This window comes from Sciurus carolinensis, chromosome 10 (genome assembly GCF_902686445.1).
Source record: "Sciurus carolinensis chromosome 10, mSciCar1.2, whole genome shotgun sequence".
Lineage (NCBI taxonomy): Eukaryota > Metazoa > Chordata > Mammalia > Rodentia > Sciuridae > Sciurus > Sciurus carolinensis.
Window position 1 is genome coordinate 72620538 of NC_062222.1, and position 19761 is coordinate 72640298.

Here is a 19761-nt window from a genome sequence, read left to right on the forward strand (position 1 = left end):
AGAAGATAAAATTCAAAAAAACACAACCGGGCATCATGAAAATACTCTAAACACACAAATTAATAAGACTCCATGAAGAAGAAGCAACAGAAAAAATACTCAGATGCTCCAAAGGCATATTTTGGAGTTGTTGGGAAAAAAATAAAACCAATAAGCATAAATTACTTCAAAATTTATGAGGTGGGTGTGGTGGCACACACCTGTAATCCCAGCAGCTCAGGAGGCTGAGGCAAGAAGATTACAAGTTCAAAGACAGCCTCAGCAATTAAGACTCTAAGCAACTTAGTGAGGCCCTGTTTCAAAATAAAAAATAAAAAGGGCTGGGGATGTGGCTCAGTGATTAAGAACCCCTGGGTTCAATCTCTGGAACCAATCAAACAAACAAACAAACAAAAAGCCTTATGAGCAAGCACATTTGAAAAGAATCAAATATCACTCCTAGAAATGAGAAATGAAAAACTAAAATAAGAAACTCAGTGGGGGTTGGGGAAGCAGTTCAGTGGCCGAGCACTTGCCTAGCATGCCCAAGGCCTTGGTTTCAATCCCCAGCACCACCAAGAAAAAAGAAAATAAGAAAAAAACTCACTAAAAGGTTGTAAGAGCAGGATTCATAGAATTAAAGAGAGAATTAATCAATCAAATTGTGGAAATAAAGATTTTCCAGAAAGAAGTAAAGATAGGCAAAGAAATGGGAACTATAAAGAAAAGTGATTAAGAGATATAGAATAGAGTGGAAAAGTACATTTGTCTAATGAGACATCCAAAAAGAGAGGAGGGGGGAAATAGGGCAAAAACATTATGTAAGTGATGCGTGAGAACTTTCAGATCTTGATGAAAAATTCCAATCCACACATGAAGAGTCAAGTCCCAAGTAGATGAATAACAAGAAACATACCTAAATACATCCCAGTGAATGGCAAATTCCAGAAACAATGACCTTATGAAGTGCCCTCATAGGAGTGTTAGCTTTGAAGAAGTAATGAGGGGCAGGTGGCTGACAGCAGCTAGAAGAGGATCTTCAATGTACGGCAAGGAAAAAAGAAAACAACTTCAATCTGAATATACACATCTACATTCAGGAAAAACTTTCAAGAATGGGTACAAAGTAAATGTACTTTCAGAAAAACAAAAACGGGATTTGCTACCTGCAGACTGTTCCATCCCAGATGCAAAGATTAAATGTCCATCAGTCTTGGATTAAAATTGGATACGACTAATCTCCAATTTACATAGAGAAAATAAAAATGGAAGAAGTAATAAATCCAAGAGCTCAAGAAAGAGGGGGAAGCAAAAGAAAGCAAAGGCACAAAATAAGATGATAAAAGGGGGAGGAATCACGAAGAAAGTGGTGAAAGTCTTGAGTAAATATTGACCATACACAATGACACGGATGATGGCAACAATGACAGGGATGGTGTCAACTTGTGGGGATTGAAATTCATGATATCATATCATATAAACTGAGGGGAAATGACTGAAATTCAAGTTCTAGGATCCTTCTATTTTTCAGGAGAGTTAGGAAAATGATCGCCTTTAGACTACGATGAGCAGGCAAATTGAAATTTTTAAGGTAACCACAATTAATCCTCAATTCGTGTAGATAAAATAAATGGAAAAAGTAATAAATTCAGGATAGGAGAGAAAAAAAATGGAAGAGAAAGCACAAAATAAGATGATAAAAGTAAATCCAAATATGTTCTTACGCTAGACTTCAGTGTTGCTCTTGCACAACTGATGGTTTGTGTAAAATAGCATACCCTTTTTGAAAATGGTTTGATAGTGTCTATGTTAAAATTGGGTTGCTGATACCCTAGCATGCAACTATCCTAATTCCACTAAACAGGCCAGAGCAACTCTTGTGATTATACACACAGAAGCATGTTTGTAAAGCAGCCAGCCTCAGCAGCAACTTAGCCAGAACTTGTCTCAAATATATATATATATATGGAGGGGGTACTGGGGGTGTAACTCGATGTAGAGTACCCTTGTCAAAGCCTCCCCACCAGTACTGCAAATAAATAAATAAATAAATAAATAGCACCACTTTTGTTAACATCATTATTAAATGAACCGATAAGTCCCTAAGTACCATCTCAGACCCCATCTCAGGCCTTGTGACCACCTCCCATCACAACCTACTATGTCCAATCAGGAGGTAGTCTAGGTCAGTAATAAGGCATTTCAGAAACAAAGACTAAGAGCAGCTGCAACCAAAAGGCATTCCTCATGATCACATACTATCTGAAATTACAAGAAACCAACAACGTTGATATGTTAGGTATCAAAAGAATGCCCAAAGTGCCACATACACACTGAGGAGGTTGTGCAGATCACCAAGGTGAAAACAACTGGAAAGTTGTTTATACAGGAAAACCTTTCCTGGAGACTGTCCTTTGCACCCAACTGCCATTCAGGACCATTTCCCTGCGCTCTTGAGTATATTTACTGCTTCACACATGGCTGCTCATCCAACCCCAGGGTGTGCCATGGTATTTCAGAAGTCACTGGGCATTCCCAAGCCTGTTGACTGTAATTATGGCCTATGACCAGGACAAAGAGTCAGAATGAGGTGGCGGCGGGAGGGCAACCTCAAGGCTCAGTCCATCAGTCTATGCAAGGATTACATGAAATGTATTATCCAATGGGATTTCGCAACCAAATCCTGTCTACCCTTGATATCTCACTACCATCAGTGTCCTGAGGACTCAGGAATACTAAACTCTAGACATGATAATTCTAGAGTGGGCATTAAATATTGGGGAAGCTTGAGCTAAATCTGATCAATACTAGCTTTTCAGAAACATGTTTTCAGTAACATGACAATTTCAAAGCAACTTGAAAATTCACTGTGTAAGTCAAAGACCTACATGGCAAAGTCCTGACTGAGCTAGCATTAGACTGGTCAGTGAATACACAACAGCTTTATTGTTCTCATGGTATTTAGACACATTTTATCCATGTCCAAACAAAATACCATTAGCTGTTTTATTAGCTTTTCTGAGAACTGAACTCATAAAACAGATCTCATAATTCGAGTCACATTGAATACAAAAAGTCAGAAGAACAAGGAACATCTCTGAGGGAAAAATAAAAAAACAAAGGGTCACCTCAACATATCTGGATTTGATGATTACTGGTCAAGATCACCCCAACAGTTTGGAGAGGAGGGGACAAAGGGAGAGAGGAGGGGGTATGAGAACAAAAAGGTGGCTGACCATGAGGGGAATCTGTTTGCAAATTTTTCTTTGGGATCCCATCCTACTAGCAGGATGAGGAGAGCACACACTGATGGGACAATCCAGGCCCGCCTATCTAGTCTATTGTGTAACTGCCTGGGTTCACCTGCAAAATATCTTAAGTCTGGGACTTTGTTCAAGGCAGAGTCCACAGGGCCAGACTCCAAATAACTAAAAAAGTGGAAAAAAGAAGACTAGTGGCTGATGTTTTAGTTTCCCAGGTGTTCCACTCCAATGAAATCTGAGTATGTCACTGAAATGAAAACAATCCTTGTTTATACTAAGAAGGAATTTTACTTAAAACCAGAAGGTAGAGGGGAGAAGGAAATACTGCAACACGTTTTTAAAAATATAAAATTTATTTATATTCACGGTAAGACAGTTCACATTCTGTACATGGTTACCAGAAGAGATAATACTCAAGATTTACAGCGGTATTATATTGCTATCAAACATTGCTTATGCTATTTGAATTAGGGAATGTTTATTTCCCCCTTTAAAAAAATTTAAGGCTCAGTTTCCAAAAGGTAATGATACCACTTATTTTTCTGCTTAAGAGACTAGGAAGGTTTGAGAATAAGCCACCAAGGGCGGGAGGGTGGGTGGCAACTTTCACTCATTCATACTGAAGATACTCAACGTGACTTATTTTTAAAGTTCCTTCTATTTGAAAATGTGTTTGGTTACAAAAACAAACAAGTCAGTAGATGGGAGGGGATCTTAGCATACAAACGAGAAAAACTAAGCTCTTTATCACCATTGCTGGTTGAAATGTCATGTGTCGCCTATACATAAATGCACACACACTTTTCCTTCCACTCACTTTTCTTTGGTGAAGCTTACCATACAGTATTTCTCTCCCAAAACACAAGCAAAAAATAATTTATACTTCCTTTTGGCTTTTGGATCAAATGACCACAAAGTTGTCCTTCCCCCTAAAATGCAATGTTTCATTTTTTCTTTTCAACTTTGCGGTAGCACATAACCCTGATGGTAACCTCACACTGATGTGTGACCCCATCATGTAAGTGAGGGAAAACAAATTGTGGACACAGAGGTAGGGGTATTTTCCAAGAATTTATGCTATGAACGAGGTCCAAATACCCCCAGAAGCACTTTTCCCTGTATGAATATTTCATTCAATCACCAACGACACTGCCATTTTACAAAAGGCAGAATCCGTTTTGCCTCAGTCAACTACCTTACAATTCATGAGGCTAGTGCCCCAAAAGCCTCATGAAAGCCAAAACAGGGCCCATGTAGGTTCCGCCTCTGGCATAAAGAGGTAGAGACAGTCATCCTGTAGAAAAGATTAATGATAAAAAAAAGAGAGAGAGAAAGAATAAAACAAAACAAACCCCCTCCCCAAAACACTTCACTTCTAAGGTTAGTTCTGGGAAGCCGAGTTTATCTATGGGGTGGCATCAGGGGTGGCCTCAGTCTGAATCCAAGTTGAGAGATCCATTGCCCACAATCATTTTGCTGTAATTCTTCTGCTGCTCTTCCTTAAAGGTGTCCTTCACCTTTGCTCTCTTCAGCCCTCCATCCCTGAGAGAAGAAGGGAAATTATAAAAGATGCTCTGTAGCAATGATGTAGAAGGGTCACGTGTTGATATTGTGCCATGACACTTATCCAGCTGGTCTGTGAGGGGGCAAAGGGCTTGGATCTGGAAGCAGGCAGACCCACATTTCAGCCATACCAATGACCATACACATTATTTTGAAGAAGGATAATCTCTTTAATGTTTGGTTAAAGTAAAGAAAGATATGCCCTCCACTCGTTCCTTTTTAGAAGTTAGGGCTGCTGAATTCAATATTTGAATTGAAACCTGGATTATTAAAACCAGGAATTGTTTCTCTATATTTTTCCCTAAGGAAAACAAATATTGGTTTTTTTTTTTTTTTCAATCTACCTGTGTCTTACTGGAAAACTACATGAAAGTTTTAAAAGTTTTAAAATATAACAGTGAGAATGATGTGTGTATGTGTGCATAAATTCCTTACAGATACACAAGTTACATTATTCAAATCTAACCCCACAGTAGGATTTACTCCTTTCAAAGCACTGTATTTCTAGTAGCTACACACTTCCATGTTCCAAAACAGACAACAAACTCACAAATTTTATCCCACCAGAAGTTAGTCCCTAAGAAAGCATCATTCCCTCATTCAGAGCCTGTGAATCTTTGAACTCTCCCAGGGGTGGTGAATTGCAGACCTGCCTGGGTTGAGAGGGCCTTTCCTTCTCTGTACTACTCAAAAAAAAAACCACCGAAGAGCTGGGAGAAACTGGGGGCTACCTTCTCCCTCTTGGTCTAGTTCTTAGATTTTAATTGTTAGGGGAGTGCGAGCTGAGAGGCGCTTACTTTATACTGTGAATGTTTAATTTTCACCCAGTTAGCATGACTGTCTACCAAAGTGCTTTCTGATGGTGATGAGTGATCACAGCTTAGCCAGTGAACAGAACTTGGCCTCTGTACAGACATCTGCCTGAGACCAAAGCAAAGTTCTGGCTTGTAGAGGCAAAACTAAGGCACAGTCCACTAAGTCCTCAACTTAAGTGTAGACCACAGTCCACAAACCCGGGGGAGTAAGTTGTGGGAAGTTTCCATGAAGTGAAAAACATCCTTAGGTCCCCAGGATTATCCACAAAGGCTTTTTTATCCAAATGAGCTGCCTTTCATAATATTTGCATGAATTCTGAACGGAGAGAGCTAAGGAGGGGAAGGAGAGACAGAAGAAAGACCTTTCTCCTTCTATGAGGTCCAGGTTAAAAATGAGCAAAAGTCTGAAGTTAGTTTGTCTCTGAGCATCCTGACATTACTTTTGTATGCCTCTCCTTCCCAAACACCCAGGAAACCTCATGCTGCTCTGAGCACCCCAACTGTGAGGTGTTAATCTAGAGACTTCAGTCTTCCTCTATTTCCCTTTGCAATGGCAGTAAATCTTAGTTCTTAAATAAATAAATAAATAAAAGGCAATAGCTATATGTAAGAGCAAGTTTAAGATCACACAACAAGGGCTGGGGTTGGGCTCAGTGGTAGTATGCATGTGTGAGGCACTGGGTTTGATCCTCAGCACCGTATAAAAATAAATAAATAAAATAAAGGTATTGTATCCATCTACAACCAAAAAAAATTTTTTTTAAATAGATCACACAACAGTTTTCATTTAATCTAAAGAAAAAAATGTCGACTTAGAAGGCTGAGGCAGGAGGATCACAGGTTTGAGACCAGTCTCAGCAATTTAGCAAGGCCCTAAGCAGCAGAGTGAGGCCCGGTCTCAAAATAAAAAATAAAAAGGGCTGGGGGATGTTACTCAATGGTTAAGTGCTCCTGGGTTCAATGCCCCCTCTTCCCAAAAAAAATTAAAAAAACAGAAGAGACACTAGACAGTTTGCATGCACTCATGCTCGCTCACTCTCTCTGATTACACAGAAAGGTCATGTCAGCCATGGGAGAAAGCAGCCCTTTGCAATGCAAAGGGAGAGCCCTCATCAGAAATGGTCACATGGCCACCTAATCTCAAACTTCTAAGTCTCTGTTATTTAAAATACTCGCTCTACGGTATTTTGTTATGGCAGCCTGAGCGGACTAATACACTCAACTTGTATTCAGTCTTTCTCAAACAAACAAAAAATGAAAGCCACAGTTACGGGCTGGGTTGTGGCTCAGTGGTAGAGCACTTGCCTAGCACGCGTGAGGCATTGGGTTCCATCCTCAACACCACATAAAAATAAATAAAGGTATTGTGTCCATCTACAATTAAAAACAAATAATAATAATAATAATAAAAAGCCACGGTTACCCCAATTAAAATATCTCACTCGTTTCCTTTCTTTCAAGTTTTTAAGTTTTTCTTTAATGTAGTTATAACTGGAATTAAATATGAGCAACCTTGTATATAGCCCTTTGCCCCACCCTCAAATCCATTTTCCATTTCTTCTTCAATAGAACCCTACATTCTAGCTAAGGACATGACCATCCACAACAAAGACTACACTCCCCAATGTCCTTTGCAGCAGGGTATCATCACATGACTTGAGTACTAGCCTACAGATACAAGTGTAAATAGTAGGTCTGACTTCCAGTTTGTGCTCTTATGGTAGGTACATCACCTCTGTTTTTAAATTTCTTCCTACTGGCCATTTGATGTGCACCCTGGGTAGAATTGGAACAGTCATCTTAGACCATAAAGTAGAAGCACCTCTTAAAGATGGCGGAACAATACAGATTGAGTTGTTGTACCATCCAGGACTGCCCACATTTAAGTAAGAAAGATAAACTTCTATGTTCTTTAAGCCATTGTTATTTTGTATGAACCACACTCACTTTTGGCTTAGCCTGTAGCTAACTAGCTAAAATAAGTAACATTAACAGTGATTTTTTTTTATTTAAAATAATAATAATAATACTTTTAAAAAATTACTTACCAGGGAAGTTCAGTCAATCCTCCTTGTACTGCAATAGCAGATTTAACCCTGTTAGCAAACTGGACTGCATCTTCTCCTTCCTGGTTAAGAAAATATTTTTTTAAGGACATATTTAGGGTATAAAATTTTCAAATAACACCTTAAAATGTCTCATAATCATTTTTATTTGTTTTCAAATCTAAAATTCATATTTCAGCTCAAATATTTTCATTCTCAGTCAAGTTTAGCAAGTATCATTTATTCTGTCAAGAAAATACATGTTTTATTAATTTTTTAATCATGAATATATCTTTAATATATTCTTTAATAGTCTTACCCAAGATATAACATTGCATATTATCTGAATGTTCAAAAAACCAACAGCAATTGTAAAATTACTATGGAAAAGAGTCTTTCAATATATACTGGCTTGAATTAAAGAGCACTAAACACAATATTTTTTAAAAAACAGTCAGGTCAGTGGTGCACACCTGTAGTCCCAGCAACTACAGAGGCTGAGGCAGGAGGATTGTAAGTTGGAGACCAGCCTCAGTAACTCTGCGAGGCCCTAAGCAACTCAGTGAGACCCCGTCACAAAATAAAACACAAAGGGGCTTGGGAATGTGGCTCCAGGTACAGCATCCCTGGGTTCAGTTCCCATTACTCCCCCCGGCTCCCCTCAATAAAAAAAAAAAAAAAAAAAAGAAGAGAAAGAGAGAGAGAGAGAGAGAGAGAGAGAGATCAATCGCTAAGAAAGCAGAAAAGTATGATGAGAACGATGGAAACACCCTGTTTTCAGATAAAGATTGTTTGCCTTTATCTGATTAGACAAAGCACCAAAGACCAGATGTTTTCTAGGAAGTACCTCTTTAGTCATGGGGGGCATGTACCACACATCACAGACGATGGCCCAGCTGGTCATCATGCGAAGCAAGTAGCTCACCATGTTGTACTTACTGCTGTTCCAAAACGCATCCCCAAATTGAGGGTTATACTGAGAAAAAAGAAAACACACCCCAGTTACAAACCAAGTGGTGGCTTCGCTCATTCAACTCAACGTTTTTAAGGTGGCAGTTCAAATAGCTCTATCAGAAACCCACTTTCCTTCAATTTTTTTTGATAGAACTGATCACAAACACTTGACCAGGACTGCTAACACTCTGACTGAGCAGACTAGTTTTCTAAATAGAGCCCCAGACCACCACAGTAATTGGTTTATTTACATGCCTATTAAATATCTGTCTCCACATGTAACTGGAAGGTCAATGAAAGCAGAGCAGTGCATGTTCTGATTATCACTGCATCCTTAGCACTTAATGTAACTCCTCGTTCACAGTCTCCTAGCACGTACCTATGCACATAGGAATAGAGGGACACAGCGTGAGACAGCAAATGCAGCAGAGTGTAAAGAACTGGTGAAACTGAGGAGAGTAGGCACGTTTCCTCACTCTTGAAAATTTTTGAATTGTAATTATATCAAAGTAAATTCACCAATCTAAGGACTTTTTTAAAAATCAGTGCACCTCTGTAACCCCAGTGACTCAGGAGGCTGAGGTAGGAGGATCAAAAGCTCAAAGTCAGCCTCAGCAACTTAGTGAGGCCGTAAGCAACTTACTGAGACCCTGTCTCTAAATAAAAAATAAAAAGGGCTGAAGATGTGGCTCAGTGGTTAAGCACCAATGGGTTCAATCCCTGGTACTAAAAAAACAATGTTTTACCTTAATTGCAACTGGATGTATAGTTCCTCCGATTTCAAAACTTCCCTTTTTAAACATCATGACTGAAGTATTATTGATGCAGGTTCCTGCAAGGGTAGATAGGAGTGGGGAGGTTAGTCATCTTTTTAAATAAATTTTAAAAGGAATTACTTTTTAAATTTTTTAAATTCAGTTATAGATGGATATAATACCTTTATTTTATTTATTTATTGTTTTTTATGTGGCACTGAGGATCAAACCCAGTGTCTCACATGTGCTAAGCAAGCACTCTACTAGCCCCAAAGAATTACTTTTATATGATACTTTAAAATAGCAAAATGACAGCCATTTTGCTATCATTTTGCAAATTCATGCCTGCTTAAAGGAGTAATCTAATAGTTCTAAGCAGATTCCATAACAAACTTTTACTTTACTATTAAATATTTATAAGTACAACTTCTTTACAACAGTTGACAACTTTGATACTTTTAAAATACTACCCTTAAGTACACTCATACATTGCTGTGGGGCTGCAAATTGGTGCAACCACTATGGAAAGCAGTATGGAGATTCCTCAGAAAACTTGGAATGGAACCACTATTTAACTCAGTTATCCCACTCCTCAGTTTATTACCAAAGGACTTAAAATCAGCCTACTACAGTGATGCAGCCGCATCAAAGTTTATAGCAGCTCAACTTACAGTAGCTAAACTATGGAACCAATCGAGGTACCCTTTAACAGATGAATGGATAAAGAAAATGTGGTATATATACACAATGGAATATTACTCAGCCTTAAAGAAGAATGAAATTATGGCATTTGCCAGTAAAGGGATGGAACTGGAGAATATCATGCTAAATAAAATAAGCCAAACCCAAGAACTGAAGGTCGAATGTTTTCTCTGATATGAGGATGCTAATTCACAATAAGGGTTGTAGCTAGGGAAAAAGAGAGGTATTTCTATTAGAGGTGAGTGAAGGTAGGGGAGAGGGTACGGGGATAGGAATGATAGAATGAATCAAGCATTATTACCCTAAGTACATATATGATTACACAACTGATATAACTACATCATGTGCAACCAGAAGAATGAGAAGTTATATTCCATCTATGTATGATGTGTCAAAATGTATTCTACTGTCATGTATAACTAATTAGAATAAATTTTTAAAACCTAAAAAATAAAATAAAATACTACCCTTAAAATCACAGATAATACCTTTGTACATTTATTACCCAGAAGTGATTTTTAAAATAAAAAAGGGATCTCCTGCACCACAAAAAATGAATACAATAAAATAAAAAAGGTACCATGACTTCCATCATATTTCAGGAAATGAATAGTCCAAAGGCCATCCCATTCTGGTCTAAGAATGCTAGTTCCAGAGAAACTATAATCGTCACACATTCCTGATCATTTGTTGTTATCAGTGACATCTTGGGAGGCAGTCTCTGTTCTTACCTTCAGGGAAAATTAATATGGGTAGTTTTTTCTTATCAGCAATGTGTTCCTTCAGTCTGCAGAGAAAAACAAAGAATAAAAATTCTACCTTTAAAAAAGGGAGTCCTTTTTGGTATACTTTATACTCTACTAGCGTGAATACAATGATAAAGCAGAGAAAGGAAATAAGAGATAAGAAAAGGAGATAACTCAAGTTTCCCTTTCTTTAAAAGTGTAAGAAGATCTACACTACTTCGATTTTTCTAATTTCAAAGTGAATGATTTTCAATACCTTCTGACTACTATTAAAAAAGAACTCCAGGGAGCTGGGGATGTAGCTCAGCGGTACAGCACTTGCCCAGTAGCATGTGCAAGGCCCTGGGTTCAATCCCTAGTATGGCAGGGGTGGGAGGGTGCAGAACTCTAGACAGTCATGTGACATGAGCTCTGGGGCCACCAGGTCAATAGCTTTCTGTTTCTCTCCACGTCCTTATATTTCTTCATCTGAAAATGGGAATATTGATTACTGAAACTGTCTACGTTATGGCTATTAAGCAGGAGATTGTCTATGAAATTCATACTATAATGCTGAGAAAGACTGGCATCCTTCTAGGCTCAAACCCAACTCTGCTCATCAGAAGCTGGTGAGGGCTGAGGTACAGAGATGGCAGCTACCAGAGAGTTCCATTGCAAAATAATCTCAAGATAGGGAACACTTTCCAACCTGAAGCAGATTTCAACAAGTACTTTTCATTTAAGAGCATGGGCCACCTTTGTGTTTATAGAAGCAATGACCAGAATGTCTTCAGTTAAAACCCTTGGGCAAAAGCTGTTTCCCAGCCAAAGTTTCTGGTAGCAACTCTCTAGCCCCAGTCCCAGTCACAGAGGTTCCTTCGTCTGCCTTTCCATAAGGATCTTCTATAATTTGAATACGTGTCCACCCAAAGGCCCATGTCTGAAAGGCTGGAGGCCAGTGTGTGGCACTATTGGGTAGTGGAACTTTTAGGAGGTGGGACCTAGTAGAAGGAAGTTAGGTTACTGGGGTCCTGCCCTTGAAAGAGATACTGGGACCATGGCCTCTCTACTTTTTTTTTGATTCCCAGCTGCCATGAAGTGAACAAGTTTCTTGCACCATGTGCTTCTGCCATGACATACTGTGATGCCACAGACCTAAAGCAACAGGGTCAAATAACAAGGGATGGAAATCTCTGAAAACATGAACCAACCAAAATAAACATCTTCCCTTATTGTTGATTGCCTGAGACATTTCACCACAGTGAATTAATGCAAGATCGTTAGCTCTGTCTGTGGCCGGATTTAAGTAAGAACAGTCATTCAGCTAACAATCAACTATTTATTCAGAAAATAGGAATCAATTATTTAAATTTCAAGGAGGTAATTTTAACCTTTGAAATTTCAGTGACTGGACTGTTGTCAATATCAGTATAGTGACTATACCTAAGTCATGGCAAAATAGACATACGAGCTTTCTAATGCCATCCTATATCTGTGTCTACAGAATTATTTTTTTTAATCATGGTAAGTAACTTGCCAGAAAAAAAAAAACAACTACAAATAGGGCTGTATATGTTTTAGTTTTGATCCATAGTGAGCTCTGCCCTTTTTGACCAAAAGGCCCAAAGTTATCTGTTTTATGCTACCCAGATGAAATCTGAATCATCTTACCTCTTAGTAACCAGGTGTCGATCCTTCATTTCCGAGCGTTCAAACCAGACATGTGGACAAGCTTTGACCATAGCTCTCTGAATAACTCCCATCAATCCCCCATGAACCTGACCAACCTAGAAATACCATGAGAAAAAGAGATTAAAAAAATAATAATAAAGGCACAGCCATCCAAAGAAAGGTTTATTTATTTATTTATTTATGTGCTTGCTAAGTATCAGTAAGTTTCTATCCCCCACTCATAGGCAAGATTGGCTGCCTTCTGCTGACTGAAATTCTTAGTGTGATCAAAGCATTTGTAAGGCCATATGTAAGCAAGAAATATTCTTTATTAGTAGCTTTTAATTATAAGTCAAGTTGCTACACCCTAGACATTCTCTAGTTTTCCAAAAGTAGAGGTGTTTCAACTTAGTCAAGATTAGAGAAATCCAAAAAGCTTTTCTGAAATACCGTTTTAAGTCTCTTAAATTGACAAAGATTCAACAGCTTAACAGTTCACTCTGATGCAGGTTATGGAAAACGGGCACTCACGCTGCTGGGGAAGGAGAGGATTACAGCACCAATGGAAGGAATGTGGCTACATCTACCAAGATCATGTATTCATTTATCCTTCACGTTAATAATTCCTTCTAGGAATTTAACCTGAAGATACACATTCAACTAAATGAAAGCGCATATACACTACCCATGTTGATAGCAGTACAGTTCACAATAGCCAAACTATGGAACCAGGCTAAGTGTCCATCAGTAGAAGAATTGATAAAGAAGATGTGGTGTACACATAAAATGGAATTTTGTTCTGTCATAAAGAATGAAATTATGTCATTTTCAGGAAAATGGATGGAACTTGAGAACATTATGTTAAGCGAAATAAGCCAAACTTACAAGGTCAAGTATTGTGTGTTTGCTCTCATACGTAGAAACTAAAGAGGAGAAAGGGAAAGAAAGGTTTGTGGCTGGGGAAATTTCATGAAAATTGAAGGGAGATCAGTCAGATAGAAGAAAGGGACTGGGGAAGAATTCTGGGGCATGATACTGATAGAATTGTTTTGTTATATTGTGTGCATGTACAAATAGGTAATAATAAATCCCACCATTGTGTACAACTATAATGCACTAATAAAAATGTGGAAAAAATAAAAATCAAAGAAAATACATATGCAATTAATCAAAATATTATTTGTTATTTAAACACTATCTAAATATAGGAAATTATGAATAAACAATGGTATATACATATAGTGGGAAAAGAGCAAGTTGATCTATGACTGATAAGTAGTGATTTTCAGGAGATGAGTGAAAAAGCAAAAGAACAAGTATGAAACCCTTGGACTAAGACCAAAGAGGAAATGATGCACATGCATTTACTTATCTTGACAAAAAGAAATACAGAAAGGATAACTAAACCAATGAAATTGAGAACTTGAAAGAAGGAATGGGAGAGATGGACATGGGAGGGGGTAACACTTCTCTGAGTATATCATTTTTCTGCAGACATGTTAATATCCTACGTGTTCAAAAAAATAAACCAAAAGAATTGGGACAACAAAATGAAAGCAAGCTGAAGCAAATGAATCCAACAATGTTTCAAATGAATGAAAGAACAGCACTAAAGGAAGGGAAGAATCTGAGACACTTACAAAAATTGTATTTGGTCACCTAACTCCATCTTGAATGGGTAGAAAGGATTGTAAAACATCCTGAACTCTTTTTTTGTTTGCTTGTTTTGTTTATTGTAATAAAACAGAGAAACTCTGAAACTATTTTAAATGGATTACAAGATTAAGAAAATGAGTAAATATGTTGATATTGTAGGGAATTAGGGTTTTCACTGTGGAAAAAAAAGGGAAAGATAGAAACCTATGAAATAAATGTATTGGTATAGACTCAGATTTCCAATTTAAATACTAGAAATAAATATTAAATATAAATAGATTAGTGCTAGGTGCAGTGACCCACACCTGTAACTTCCTCAGGAAGCTAAGGCAAGAAGATGGAAAATTCAAGACCAGCCTGAGCAACTTAGCAAGAACCTGTCTCAAAAATTAAAAAAATAAATTAATAAAAAATAGGACTTGGGGGAGCTGTAGCTCAGTGATAGAGCACTTGCCTGGCACATAGGAGGCCCTGGGTTCAAACCCCAGCACTAAAAACAAATCAACAAACAAAAACTTGTCTTCTATTTTAAAAAGTGAAAAAAAAATTTTAATTTGTTCTTTTTAGTTATACATGTCAGTAGAATGTATTTTATTATAGATACATGGAGCGCAACCCATTCCAATTACAATGTACAACCATTCTTATGACTGAACATGATGTGGAGTCACATTGGTCGTGTATTCACATATGAACATAGGAAAGTTATGTCTGATTCATTCTACTGTCCTTCCCATTCCCATCCTTCCTCCCTTCCCTTCATTCCCCTTTGTCTAATCCAAAGTACTTCTATTGTCCCCTGCTTTATTACGTGTTAGCATCTGCAGAGAGAGAACATTCGGCCTTTGGGTTTTGGGGAATTGGTTTATTTCACTTAGCATGATAAGCTCCAGTTCCATCCATCTACTGGCAATGCCATAAAAAAGTGAAAAATTTTTTAAATACTAAAAATACAGATATTTTTCACCTTACAGTGAGAGGGCTAGCACACAAGAATACAAGGGATAAAGTAGGCAACACCTCACCAATATGTAAATATGTATAAAAGGTACATGGGTATCCTGTATAATGTTCTTTATTATTACAACTTTTCTGTATGCTTGAAAATATTTCCAATTTTTTTAAAAGGGAAAAAATACTTTAGAAAAAATCATTGAGTGAAACGATAGACATGTTAATTAGCTTGATTTAAATATTCCAAAATATATACATGCCAAACATCATTCAGTACCCCATAAAAGTATATAGTTAATTAAAAAAGTTAATTAAAAAAATAATAAATAATTAAGGGAAAATCTTTAATGTTCCTTGGATACATAGTTTATTTATTTAGCCACTTATGACTTCTGCAGGTCAGTAATACAGTTCCCTTCCACTTCTGCCTTGCACCACCTTCAATTAAATACCATTGGTTTTATATTTCTTTCACTCAATCCCATAGGCAATTTGCAGTTGCTTAGCTTAAACTCCACAACCCACCCCATCCCATCCCACCCCACCACAGTACTGGGGATTGAACCCTGGGGATGCTCCACCACTCAACTATATACATCCCCAGCCCTTTTTGTTTTTTATTTTGAAACAGCATCTCACTAAGATGCTGAGGTTGGCTCGAACTTTCAATCCTCTTGCCTTTGCCTCCCAAGCTGCTGGGATCACAGGTGTGTGTCCTGCTGCAGTTACAAGGCTTTTTTAAACCTTGATTATTAATGTAATTGCAGTAATTTATGATCAAAGAGTATGGATGATGCCAACAAAATTTCTGAGGTCCTGAGTCACCAATGCATTATTCTCAACTTTGTTGACCAGGAAACAGAAGAAATGGTCTCAGATACACAAAATCATGATTAAGCAGTGCTATTTTGATATGTCTCCCAGAAATCACATATTGGAAACTTAATTGCCAATATGACAGTATTGAGAGGTGAGGCCTGAGTGGAAGAGTCTAGATCACAAAATAGATTAGTGCCATAATAAAAAGGGCTCCCAGGAGCAGTCTGTTACATCTTGGCCCTTCTACTTTCTGCCATATGATGACACCGGTGAAATATAACCCATCTGCTCTTTCTGAAGCCCAACCCACCAGTAAGAGAATGTGAACAGATCCCCTAGGACCTTGGTCCAAACATTCTGTTTCACACTCCACCTTGGGACATAGTTAACCACCATGCACAAAAGGACATCTTCCAATATTATTTAGAATTCATCTGACACATAAAAGAGATGCAGGAACTCTTGGCAAATTTGTAAGGGTAATAGAAAACGATTATTTGAAAAAGTGCCAGAATGTGGTTTCTGAGGGTATTTTGAGGTCTGGTTTTACTGTGGGTTTTGTGGTTTGTTACTAGGATTGTTCTTTTCTCTTTTTCTTTCTTTTCTTTGAGGCTGTGGACAACATCTGAGAAAGAAAATGTGGTATAAATATTTACCTTTCTTGCTAGAGTCTCATTAAAGAGGCAGATTTTTTTTTTTTTAAATTGCACATACATTCCTGAAGGAAGAAAGAATTAGTTGGCAGCTAGGGGATTTGTACAACTCAAAGAAGGAAGACTTTAATGTTGCAAAGCATTATTAAACATTGGCAAGGATTTCAGAAGCAATATGGAATCAATTTTGTCAAATCCTACCAAGTTCATGTCTACATTTCAGTAAGTTAATTATTTACTACTTTAAATATTAATGGCTATTCTCTTTCTTTCTTTTCTTCTTTTTTCTTTCTTTCTTCTGGGGATTAAACCCTGGGTGCTTTACCACTGAGCTACATCCCCAGCCCTTCTTATTTTTTATTTTGAGACAGGGTCTCACTAAGTTGTCCTCAAACTGTGATCCTTCTGCCTCCACCTCCTCAAGTTACTGGGATTACAGACCAGCACCACCATGCCCAGTCTACTTTCTTTTTCTTGCACTATCTGTTCCTCATGTAAATCCATAATGCTTTACAACTACAATAATATAACCCAAATTTCTGATATGATACTAACTTTCAAATTTGTCAAAAATGATAAAAAATTTGAGCAAACCATAAATACACAACTACCCAAATTACCAATGGATTGTTCTTACCATAGCATAACAACCATCCGTTGTCAAGATCAAAACATCTATTGGAGAGGTGTGGTTGGCAACACAAATCCCTCCCTTCTGGGGTCTATACTGCCTGCAATCACAAACAATGGTAAGTACTAACCCTCAGAAAACAGCCACTGTTTTGCAGAAAACATGGACTCATTTTTTTAAAGTATACTTGGAGATTATTTATAGGGAATGTTAGGCAGTGGAGTAAGGTACCTATGATTATAAGGATAAATTTTCTAACTTTTGCTTATTTAATTGAAAGTATTTTCATATGATTTTGATCTTCCTAAGTATCAGTTTTACTGGCTTCATGGTGATTCACAGAGTTAATTTACCACGACTTCCTCCCTCTTTTCCCACTAGAGCAGAGGTCAGCAAACTGTTTTTGTTGAGGGCCAGAGAGTAAATACTTCAGGTTGAGCAGGCCAGACAATCCCTGTCACAATTACTCAACTCCACTGTTGTGGCACAAAGGCCACACCAGATAAAATAAATGAGCATGGCTGTGTTCCAGTAAAACTTTATTTACAAAAGACAGAGGGTCAGATGTGGCCTACAGGCCCATAGTTTAGTTTGCCTGTCTCTGCCCTAGAGTTAAATGAGAGTTGACACCAATAAAGCTAAGTAGTTTTGCTTGGGCCTATTCAGAGAAGAGGGAACCAAATACATAATGACTTTAGCATATTTTCCTTAAAATTAGAAGTTTTTTTTTTTTTTTTTTTTTTTTTTTTTTGGTGGTGCTGGGGATTGAACCCAGGGCCTTGTGCATAGAAAGTAAGCACTCTACCAACTGAGTTATATCCCCAGCCAAAAAGCACTACTATAAGTTATGATCACCTCTCTGTCATTAAAGCAACTTTTCTGTGGAAGATGTCTCCTCTGATCACACTTCTGTCAGAGTATCTTCTTTTACTTCTTACCTTAAAACTCACATAGACCAATAGTAAAATCACATAATTTAAAAATTTTAAGGGGCCTGTATGTTGGTAACACATGGTAAAATCAAATGATTTTCAAAATGTTTCCCTTCTACAAATGAGAAAGACCCCATCAGCAAAAAAGAGATATTTGTTCTAAAACTTTTAAGAATGATTTTTTTAATTAAATAAAATTGAATTCACAGAAACATAATTTAAAAGCAATTAGAATGATTTCCATTTAGCTAATAGCTTTCCTTAGCTACCTTTCTACTCTTTGATTTGGGATGAGGGAAGGAGAATATAATATTTTCTTTTAAGGATCTGTTATGGAATTTTAGAAGTGGGAAGACTAAAACCAAAAAGAGGTCCGCTGGATTTCACCACACCATAAGCCTGTGAATTTCATTTTTTTAAATCAGGCAGAACTGGCTCAAAACTGGAAACTTATTATATAATCCTACACAACCAGTTCCAGAGCTCCCATTGCTTCCACTGTAAAATGGGATAACAATGCCCATCCCACAGGGATGACCTATGAGAAACATGCGGCCTGACTTGCGCTTCCTAACTGCCCAGTTATGAAGTGCCTGTCAGGACATGTTTATTATCATAATCCTTCTGCAAACAGACTCCCTTTTTAAACTGTTTTTGGGCACGGTTCTATCTGTGGTACTCATGAGGCTGAACACCCTAGAAGTCCTCAGACCCACCTGAGGCCCCCCACCCACCTTCAATGCTCTTGTCGCCCAAAGCTGAATTTGCCTCTGCAAGGGCAGGCACCAGGCCAGCAGACACTCACTTGTTATGATAATGAATGGTGCCAGAGAGGGATCGCACGCAGATCCGGCAGCAAGTCAGATGTACCAGCTCACTCAGCCAGTTTTTGAGTCTGAAGTAAAAAGAAACCATTTTATTGTGCCGTAATGGACACTCCTAAGAAACAATACAATAAAACCTTTAATGTGCCCATTCACATCAGCATCCTGGGTTCTATTCCTTTGAACAAACACAGTTCAATTCTTACAATCTCATTGATACATTTGGTATTAGATGGCAAAAGTTTACCAAGAGAATGAACAAAAACTCCAGTGGAAAGTAGCTCCCTCTCTATTGGTGGCTTCTTCCCTTAGAATAAATTCCTGACCAAGATATGTTGAAGTTTCTCTGGTCTCAGCTTTCTGAGACTGCCAATATATGACTCTTTTCACTGCGTTCCTCAGTCCATTTTATATGTTATCTCCATTTCTCCTTTGAAGAAACTTCTTTCAATTTATATGGAAGCACAATGGGAAATCAAATAATGACTGTGAAGATGAAGTGAGCAGAACTCTAATAAATGGGGTGAGATGACGAATTCAACATAATATGGAGGAACTAAGCAAATACTCTTTTTGTGGACACAGGAGAATTTATGACTGGATGGAAGAAAACATTTCACCTGCCGTCTGGCAACTGCCCAACCAGTGTGGTTCCTATAACCAGCAAACTGATCCCAAAAAAAGCCAGAGTAACCCTGAAAAAGAAAAGAAAAAGTAATGCAAAAATTTGTCAAATAGCAAGTAAATAACCTAAGGGGAAAAAAAACTAAAGATTCATAAATAAATTGTAGAGCATCCTCATTATAGAATATGATATATC

The 19761-nt window shown here is 37.7% G+C and overlaps 1 protein-coding gene across 4 annotated transcripts in view; it reads right to left on the reverse strand.

The window, feature by feature from the left end:
- Positions 1-3582: 3582 nt before the first annotated feature.
- The window catches only part of Gpat3 (glycerol-3-phosphate acyltransferase 3), a 58344-nt gene continuing 42165 nt past the window's right edge, over positions 3583-19761 (reverse strand). For 3 of the 4 annotated variants that reach the window (XM_047567109.1, XM_047567108.1, XM_047567110.1), the window contains exons 5-13: positions 19562-19636; positions 18923-19012; positions 17192-17285; positions 12473-12588; positions 10808-10863; positions 9366-9451; positions 8513-8641; positions 7669-7748; positions 3583-4784 (exon numbers count right to left, since the gene is read on the reverse strand). In XM_047567109.1, the coding sequence (XP_047423065.1) occupies positions 4673-4784; positions 7669-7748; positions 8513-8641; positions 9366-9451; positions 10808-10863; positions 12473-12588; positions 17192-17285; positions 18923-19012; positions 19562-19636 (838 nt within the window). In that variant the 3' untranslated portion in view covers positions 3583-4672. The remainder of the gene's footprint in view (positions 4785-7668; positions 7749-8512; positions 8642-9365; positions 9452-10807; positions 10864-12472; positions 12589-17191; positions 17286-18922; positions 19013-19561; positions 19637-19761) is intronic. The other variant, XM_047567111.1, reaches the window with a different exon arrangement.